This window comes from Myotis daubentonii, chromosome 3, assembly GCF_963259705.1.
Source record: "Myotis daubentonii chromosome 3, mMyoDau2.1, whole genome shotgun sequence".
Classification (NCBI taxonomy): domain Eukaryota; kingdom Metazoa; phylum Chordata; class Mammalia; order Chiroptera; family Vespertilionidae; genus Myotis; species Myotis daubentonii.
Genome location: NC_081842.1, coordinates 51,434,107 through 51,444,122, shown reverse-complemented (window position 1 = coordinate 51,444,122; position 10,016 = coordinate 51,434,107). Strand labels below are relative to the sequence as shown.

At 39.4% G+C, this 10,016-nt stretch overlaps 1 protein-coding gene across 2 annotated transcripts in view; it reads left to right on the top strand.

Annotated features, from left to right (window-relative positions):
* The window catches only part of ATP13A4 (ATPase 13A4), a 254,995-nt gene that overhangs the window by 101,789 nt on the left and 143,190 nt on the right, over positions 1-10,016 (top strand). For both annotated transcript variants that reach the window (XM_059687405.1, XM_059687407.1), the window contains exons 23-25: positions 177-286; positions 2,907-3,003; positions 4,608-4,680. In XM_059687405.1, coding sequence (XP_059543388.1) covers positions 177-286; positions 2,907-3,003; positions 4,608-4,680 — 280 coding nt within the window. The remainder of the gene's footprint in view (positions 1-176; positions 287-2,906; positions 3,004-4,607; positions 4,681-10,016) is intronic.

The window sequence follows — 10,016 nt, the reverse complement described above, 5'->3', positions numbered from 1 at the left end:
GCCCAGTGCCATCTCGTTTTTATGTGGCAGGCAGATCGAAGTCTGGGGTCATCTCCTGGCCAGTGTTTGGGCCCACAAGCCACCTTGTGGACAGCTTAACTGGCCTCTTTCTTATGAAGCCTCAGGAGAGATGTATGTGAGTGTGCACGCACCGTAAGCGAACTCTTTGCTTTCAGGCTTTGAAAATGGCTCACGTGGGCATCTCTTTATCAGAGCACGAGGCATCTGTGGCCTCACCTTTCACTTCCAAAACTCCAAACATTGCGTGTGTACCTCAACTTATCAAGTAAGTAAGCACTATACACCAACATTGTTTTCATCTCTTCTGCCTTCTAGGCACAGATCCCACTGTTCTTTTTATTTTATTTTATCATGTATTTATTTAAATTGTTTTTTTTTTCCCAATTACAGTTGAATTTCAATGTTATTTTGTATTAATTTCAGGGGTGCAGCATAGTGGTTAGACAATCACTTTATGAAGTGTTTCCTCTGATGTTTCCAGTACCCAACTGGCATCATATTATCAACTATATTCCCTTTGCTTTACATCCCATGACTATTTTGTAACTACCAATCTATGCTTCTCAGTCCCTTTACCTTTTTCATCCAGTCCCTACCGCCCCCCCCCCCCCCCCCCGCCAACTTCCTCTGGCAACTATCAGTCTATTCTTTGTAACTGTGAGTCTGTTTCTGTTTTGTTTGTTCATTTATATTGTTCTTTAGATCCCACATACCAGTGAAATTATATGGTATCTGTCTTTCTCTGACTGACTTATCAGATTCCATTGTTCTGCAAGTCAAAGACCAGAGAAACTTTGCATCTTTGGGTGGGGAGGTGCTTTGCAGGAGAATTTGGTCAAACATTCTACTTCCCAGTGGACTTCCCCGGAGCTAAAATAACCCTGGGAGAACAGTGGCATTTCTAATAAAAACACTGAGTAGGTTACTTTTAGAAAGTTGGAATCTGGCACTTGTTACTGCTTTGACAGTGTTGATCATATTATGATGATGATGATTATTATTTAAATGTATCTTCTTAGATGCTTGATAATGAGGAATTGAGAGAAATTTTCTCTCCCCATTTTCTTTCCTTTCTCTTGCCTCTTTATGCTACCTTAGGATAACCTTCCCATCTCTAGTTTCCAAAATACTTATTTTTGCTGCTTCTACTAAAATTTCCCTTGGTGCTTTATTTCCAACCCCCCCCCCCCCCCTAGAATATATACTTCTGGTACATTCTTTAAATGACAGAGGTAGTTAGCACTGTGGCTGCTTTGGGTTATTATAACTAGTATCTATAATAATAAAAGCATAATATGCTAATTAGACCGGATGACCTTCCAGACGAATCTGGGGCTGCGAGGGCCAAGGCAAGCCGTCGCGGCTGCGAGGGCTGAGCCCCTTGCACAAATTTTGTGCATCAGGCCTCTAGTGTGTTTATAAAGTGTTTTAATGCCTGTTTTCTTATACTTCAAAAAGCCTGGAGATGTAGGAATGGTCACTATTTCTTCTACAAATAAAGAAATTGAGGCTATGGGAGGGGGCTGGGATGAGGCAGGCAAAGGGGGAGGGGAAACATAAGGACATGTGTAATAGTGGCAACAATAAAAAAAATTTGAAAAGTAAAAATTTTTTAAAAAAAGAAAGAAAGAAAGAAATTGAGGCTCAGAGAATGACCCAAGCTGACACAGCCATATAGGATTGGAGATGGTATTAGAATTAATTTTGTTTAAATGTGTTTTATCTACAAATGCCATACTCCTTTCCCCACATTAAAGTGATGATTTGGCTAGCTCCTTCCAATTTTTATTTCTTTATTTATTCATCTGTTCAACAAACATTTATAATGTAGACACTTAGTGCCAGGAACAGTTGGAGGCAGAAGCAAGTAAATCAAACGTCCCTCCATCGCATGACGTTTTCCTCCAGTGAAGAAGTCAGGCAATAAACACACGCACAGATAAATCAGGGCCAATGTGAAAGGTAGGAAGATGACCAGGGAGGCGGAATTTGCTGTGCCAGGTGAGGTGGTGTGGGAAAGCCTTTCTAAGGAGCTGAGGGATGGGAGAAACTGCCTTCTAGGCAGAGCGAATGGCAGCAGCAAAGCCCTGGCACAGGAAAAAGCTGGGGGTGAGGATAAGGCTTTGGACCCCAGGAAACCATTACACCCAGAAGTAAATTTACACTATTTTTTCCCCAAATGAACGAAATAAAAGTGGCATTTTACAAGTAATTTATTTTATGCTTTAATATATATATATATATATATATATATATATATATATATATATATACCCTTTACCCACAGAAAAACAATAGTAACAAGAATGAACAGACTCATTGTTTCTAGTCTATTTAAATGTGATACATAACTAATTTGAATGTGTATATTATTTTAGTCAGTTTTAGAAGAAATTGGGACTCACAAATGAAATTTGAATGAAATATTTGGGCAAACTCCTGAAGCACCTGCATGAAACTAGCCCCCAAACCTGCAATGTTACTTATAGTCCTTGGTTCACAGATGAAGAAACTGTGACCCAGAGAAGGGAAATGACCTTCCAAATCACATTAGTGAGTAGGTATGAGATCTGGGACCAGCCCAAGTCCCCAGACTCCGAGCTAAAATAATGTCTGCAGAAAGGATAAGAGTAGCTCTAAATCTGGCCCCCTGGTTGGATCGAGGCCTGTGGACCTTGCAGTGGAATTGGCCTTTCCTGAAAATATAGTCATTTAGCTCGCTGACAGCCGCTCCCACTGGCTCGAGGCTGTCCCATCTGTCAGGCACACAATGAAGTTAGACAGACTTTTGATCTTTTCTCCTGAGCTCAGCTGAACAGCACAGAATAACTGACCTCATTTTGTTTCATCACTTTCATTACTTTCTCGTTTCTTTTCTCACACAGGGAAGGACGTGCTGCCTTCGTTACCTCATTTTGCATGTTTAAGTACATGGCTCTGTACAGCATGATTCAGTATCTTGGTGTTCTGCTGCTCTACTGGGTATGACTTGGGACCTAGCCTCTTGGTTAGTGAGAGCTGGGACAAGGGGTGGTGCACTCTCAACATGCAATGCCTCTTAAAGTGCAAATAGGAGATTGGAGCACTAACAGCCCCTCTAAAATTGATCGTTCATGTTTTGAAAATAAATCAGAAATAGATACATGCACACAGGAAAAGTTGTTGGTGTGAGTTCTCTGAGAGAGAATTATCTAGTGGTAGTTGAGGATCAGAAAGGAACACATCACTTTCTCTCTCGCTGTTGCTTTCACCTGCTTAGACCAGGTCTCTATCTTTCCAGTCCAATGTGGCTGTCCTCTTGCATACCACTCATTAAAGAGATGATTCTCTGATTGGGGGCTGGACTGTTTCAAAACTGGCTCTCCCTGGAAAAATAAGGCCTGCTTATTAATGTTTGCCAATATTAGTGGTGTAAATGCTCCCACCATGGCTGGAGTCAAGTGATCCAGCTGAACATGGAGTTGGGGAGACACGTACAATAGCATGCTTTATGTAGTACTTGCACCATATAGATACAAGAGTTACAAATAATCTCAAGAACATAGATAACAGTAAAGTATAGGAAAATGATTGGGGAGTGTCAAGTTTTGAGTACTTATTGCCTCTGTTTTCATTATAATTCATTTAATAGTAAATTTGTATTATTTAAGATTTTATATAGGCTGTGTTTAACAACCAGGTCACAAAATTTCTAAAAATCTAGCAATAAACTCTTATGAGCTAGTACAAGCCAGCATATTGCTGACTCTCTGCACACAGGGATTTAAAAATTGACATACTGTACCACAAAAAAATACACATAGGTCTTGGGAGGGCTTTTACTATTTAACCGAACATAAAAGGAGAATATCCATGACTACTGCTTGTGGACTCAACATGTGGGGGCTTCTTATATTAGCTATCACCTCTCACTCCTGGTTTAAAAGTTTTAGCTCTGTTACCTTTGGATTACCTATGTCTTTTCCCACTCACTAATGAATGAACTGGAGAAGTTATTTGTAGAGTTCTGAATTCTATTTTTAAATCACAATAACTCTTGCTCAAAACTAGAGTTAAACATAGGTCATCATTATGGCCTTTCCACCAAGGGGTAAGTTACTTGAAATATGTAAGACATAAAGAACATCAAGGTGCTTTATCAGGGACTTTCTATCAACATCCAAGAAAGCAAATAGTTGGTTCAGTTGTCATTTTCCATCAGTAAAATTTAGGTAAGATCACCACACATTTGTCACTTGTTACTATTGGGAATGCACTCTTTTAGTGTCAGATGACACCCCAACTTTTCTGCTAACAAGTAGAGAAGAGAGCAGAGATGAATCTGGGAGAGTGAGATATTCCCCTCAGCAAGGGGAGATGCACAAAGGACCCAGCCCAGAATGCACATGATCGGGGCCTCCTGGTTGTACAGGATTTCACAGCCTTGCCTTGGCATTCCCACATACATAAACAGGCCTCTGACCACACCATCTTCTAGGTAATTTACTTGACAATCCTAAATTGCCATGAGAAAGTGAACGAAATTGATGCCAAACTTCATCCAGAAGGTCACAACTCTTTTGAGCTGTTTTCCTTTTTATTTTCAGGAGACCAACAGCCTGTCAAATTACCAGTTTCTGTTCCAGGATCTGGCCATTACAACTCTTATTGGTGCAACAAGTAAGAAGTTTTTAAATCTTTCTTCCCAGAGGTGCTCCCCAGAAGGCCCCCCAGGAGGGGAGGGCAGCAGCTGCAGCAGCTGTGATGTTTGACTTATTCCCAAAGGTGTATACAGAGAGGGAAAGAGGAAGGAATCCTCATTTTTGAGTGCTGAAAAAAGTGCTAGCAAGGGAAAAGCTGGCTAGTCATTTTGCTATTTTTCAAAAAAGATGGAGCGTCCGTAAAGGTCACGAAATATTAAAAAACCAACAAAAACAACACCTTGAAAATCAGAAGTGCTGGCTTTGGTGTGCTTTTACTATTAGGTATAGTTATAAGTGAAATGTGCTTAACATATATCTTGTATGTTTTTCATGTCCAAATCCTAGCTTCACGAGATCTAGAACAGAGAAAGGTCCTCTTGCCATTAAGCCACTCCCACTTCCACCTTCTAACTAATAAATGAATATCTTTACAATTTCCCTGCTATGGGATTTTCTTCCTACCCAAGCACTAACAATCATCTTTTCCAAATTCTCTGCTTTCCTGTCTGTTACATATAAATGCCAACAGCCCCACTTGTACTTTAAATCCTACCTCCCCTTTCCTTCTTAAGAACTTTGTTCATGTAATAATCCCTTCCTCCATCATGGTCATCTTTTCTCTGGGCTACTGGATCATTCCCATTCAGCATATAAATATATTTCCATACCTTCTTTCTTTAAAAGTTCTTCCTTGCCCGGCAGGCGTGGTTCAGTTGTTGACCATTGCCCCAAGAACCTGGAGGTTATGGTTCAATTCCTGGACAGGGCACATGCCCAGGTTTTGGGCTCAATCCCCAGTAGGGAGTGTGCAGGAGGCAGCCGATCAATGATTCTCTATCATCACTGATGTTTCTATCTCTCTCCCCTTCTCCCTTCCTCTCTCTGAAATCAATAAAAAATATTTAAAAAATAAATAAAAGCTCTTCATTGATGAAAATCCACCACTATCTGCTGTCCCCCTTATTGTCCAACTTCCCAGTTAGTTGCGTATGCCCACATTCTCCACTTGCCATCTCTAATTCTATCATTTCAATCAGCCAGATTCTAACACCTAAGGACATGAATTTGGATGCTTGGTCTGTGCTGACGTTTGGGAGGGGATAGAGTGGTAGGTTGGCAAATGTTTAACAAATGGCTTCCCCTCCCCCCAAAATATGATTTTACATGCATGCACATAAATTTATCATAAACTTACTGAAAAAAAATGTGTGGTGAACAATTTTCAAGTAATAATCAAATATACAATGTCTTTCTTGTAAATTCCAGTCTGTCAATTAATTCTCACAAAATGCTTTCACTGAGTTTTACCAAATTCTTATATCCATAGTCAACCTATGCTATTGATGACTGAATTAGTTTTCACATAAAACTTTCTTGACATTTTTCTTTCCCTGAATGACAAAACAACAAAAACTGATGTTGAAATTTTAACCATCCATCAGTGATGTAAACAACTTATTTCTGAATTAGATAATGGTTTTTGAATGCTGGAAGAATATTTCCTCGGTAAAAAAAAGAAAAAATTTGTTCATGATGTAATGACTACAGACATGATACACTTTTTTTTTAAATTAAATCTTTATTGTTCAGATTATTACATTTGTTCCTCTTTTTTCCCCCCATAACTCCCCTCCTCCCAGTTCCCGCCCCACCCTCCGCCCTCACTCCCCACCCACTGTCCTCATCCATAGGTGCATGGTTTTTGTCCAGTCTCTTCCCGCATCTCCCACACCCCTTTCCCCACCAAGAATAGTCAGTCCATTCCCTTTCTATGTCCCTGATTCTGTTATGATCACCAGATTATTTGTTCACTTGATTCTTAGATTCACTTGTTGATAGATGCATGTTTGTTGTTCATAATTTGTATCTTTACCTTTTTCTTCTTCTTCCTCTTCTTAAAGGATACCTTTCACTATTTCATATAATACTGGTTTGGTGGTGATGAACTCCTTTAGCTTTTCCTTATCTGTGAAGCTCTTTATCTGACCTTCAGTTCTGAATGATAGCTTTGCTGGATAAAGTAATCTTGGTTGTAGGTTCTTGGTATTCATCACTTTGAATATTTCTTGCCATTCCCTTCTGGCCTGCAAAGTTTCTGTTGAGAAATCAGCTGACAGTCGTATGGGTATTCCCTTGTAGGTAACTGAGTTTCTTTCTCTTGCTGCTTTTAGGATTTTCTCTTTGTCTTTTGCTCTTGGCATTTTAATTATGATGTGTCTTGGTGTGGTCCTCTTTGGATTCCTTTTGTTTGGGGTTCTCTGCGCTTCTTGGACCTGTAAGTCCATTTCTTTCACCAGGTGGGGGAAGTTTTCTGTCATTATTTCTTCAAATAGGTTTTCAATATCTTGGTCTCTCTCATCTTCTGGCACCCCTATAATTCTGATGTTGGTACGCTTGAAGCTGTCCCAGAGGCTCTTTACACTATCTTCGTATTTTCGGATTCTTTTTTCATTTTGCTTTTCCAGTTGCGTGTTTTTTGATTCTTCGCATTTCAAATCTTTGACTTGATTCTTGCGCTCCTCTGGTCTGCTGTTGGGAGTCTGTATAGTATTCTTTATTTCAGTCAGTGTATGCTTAATTTCTAGTTGGTTCTTTATCATAACATCGAGTGTCTCATTAGATTTCTTGTAGATCTCATTAAGTTTATCGGCAGCTTCTAGACAGTTCTTGAGAGACCTTAAAAGTGTGGTTCTGAACTCTATATCCTCCATTGACAATTTTGTCCTGTTTCTTTGTCTCCGCATTTTTTTTATGCTTTCTTGGTGCACCCCCTAGTGGTCTTTGTGCACAGTCTTGTTGTAGTTAAGCCTTGATTGTTGTAGTTAATACTGGGGTGATTTGACCTCTAGGCCAACTGGTTGTGAGAGTCAGCTGTGTCTGCAGTGGGAAAACTTCTGTCCTCTGACATGATACACTTTTAAGTGTAATCTCCATTATTAACTTCAAGAACATAGATAATTCTAAAATATAAAATAATTTAAAAGTTATCAGTTTTGAGTGTTCATTATCTTTGTTTTTCATATATTTATTTAATTGTAAGTTTACATCCTTTATTTTTTATAATGGCTGCGTTTAATAATTGGCTTGCAAATTTAGCAGAAATTGGCCTTTGTGAGCCACCTCTAGCCACCACTGGCTGGGAGGATGCATGCTACTGATGCATGAAAAGGTACAAGTCTCCCATTGCCTCTTTACATGCCTCAGGGTCTTGCTTCCACATTATTTCTTCTTATATCTTCTCATCACAATCTTAACACCCATCATGCCAACTTATTTTAAAAACTTGTTCAAAGACTGTTTTTGGAGAACGTGTTCAGGGGGAGGGAACTACCATCACTGCTTCAGCAGCCACCTTACTGATGCTGCTCTTGTCAAGTCCACCAGTGACTTCCGTTGACGGCAACGGCCACTTCTCTTTCCTGATTGCACTTGAATCTCTCAACAGCACACTCCTTCAGCAGAAGTTTTCTTCTCTTGGATCTGTGATACCACACACTCCTGGATTATGTATCACTTTGGTGAAGACAGTTTTCCCATTTCTTTTGCTGACCTCTGCTTCATTACCTGTCTTCTAACTTTTGAAATGTTACAAGTCTTCATCCCAATGTTCTTGGGTTCTTTTGTCTTTTCAATCTACACTGTCTGCCTAAGTGAATTCAACCAATCCTATGACTATACATGCTGATATATCCCCAAATTTACATCCCTTGCCTTGATGTCTGTCCTGAGCTCTGGAAATGTAGCTACTCAGCACCTAATGTTGGATATTTAACAGAATGTAGGCCTAACATACCCAAATAGAACTCTTTATTCTATCAGATCTTACAGCTAACAAAACCATTAAATATTTACTATTTAGTCGGTACTACTTCCTGAAATAGGTGTAAAAAAAGCAGCAAAATGGGGTAAATATTGTCAAGAGAGCAATGCAAAATGGAACGGGGAGGCCTCTAGGAAGCGGAGCTAACTCACCTCCCTCCATGTGAAAGTGAACTTTTGAACTGAGCTAAACTACAAATGGCTACATCCTGAATTGGCTCTGCATCACTGAACTCTCTATTAAGAAATAACAATTTCACCTAGAAACAATTAATCATGTATAGCATAGCGCAAGTCTGCCTGCCAGCACCTATCACAACTCTCTCAAAACAGCTTGTATAACTCCTTTGGAAACGCCACATTTTTCTCTCTTTCCCTTGGCACACAATCAGGTTTCTACCCAAATCTGTGTGCCATAAATTTCATTTCCTAAGGCCTCAAATAAAGCTTTTGTTTGCCTTGCTGTTCTTGGTCAACATTAATTGATATTGGCACTTGAAATATGTCAGTCAAAAAAACACACACAATAAAATTTCTTAAAATAGCATCATTAATCTACCTAGTTATTCAAAGACCTGAAATTATCCTTAATTTCTCTCTTTCTTTTTTTTTTAGCCTTCACATACAATACATATGAAATTCCTATTGGCTCTACCTCCAAAAAATATTCCGTATCCCTTCTCTCCATCTTTATTGTAGCCACTGTCACAAATCATTGTCACTTCTTCTGTAGATCACTGCAATAACCATACAACTGTCTTGCTCCCACTCTTATTGCCATCCCCTCACTTCCATTTATCTTTCAAACAGCGATAAGGGTGCTAGTTTCTTTTTTAATTTAAATATTGTTGTCATATTCTTGCTTACAATGCTCAAGTGGCTTCTCATTTCCACTAAGGCCAAAGTCTTCCATAATTTATTTTTGCCCACTTCTCCGACTTTATGTCTAACAACATTGCTACTTGTGTACTGTTCCAGGCACCCCAGTCTTTCTGTCTCTTGAGCATTGCCAAGTTGTGGTCATCTCTGCACCTTTGATTTTGCTATTTCCTTTGTCCAAACTATGTTCTCTTTAGATCCTCATGTGACTTTGACTTTCCTTTATTACTCAGATTTTAGCTCAAATGTCACCACGTCATAAAGGTCACTTTAAACAATGACCAAGCCAGTTATTCTGTAGCACACAATTCTGCTTTATTTTTTCACAGTACTTGTCACAATCTGAAAGTATGATATTTATCTGTTTTATATGTTTTTCCTGCCTCCCCTCACCCAGAGTGTGCACTTCATGAGAGTAGCACCTTGTCTGTCTTGATCACTGCTGTCTTCCCAGGGCCTCTAATAGAGCCTGACTTAGCAGAGGAGTTCATTAAATACTTGCTAAATCTATTGAAAGAACACTCCTGGACAGTCCTTATCATTAACAGAGTTCTCTTCACATCAGGCCAAATCTATCTCTGTGTAAGTTTCCCCATCACAGTTCTGCCATTTGGG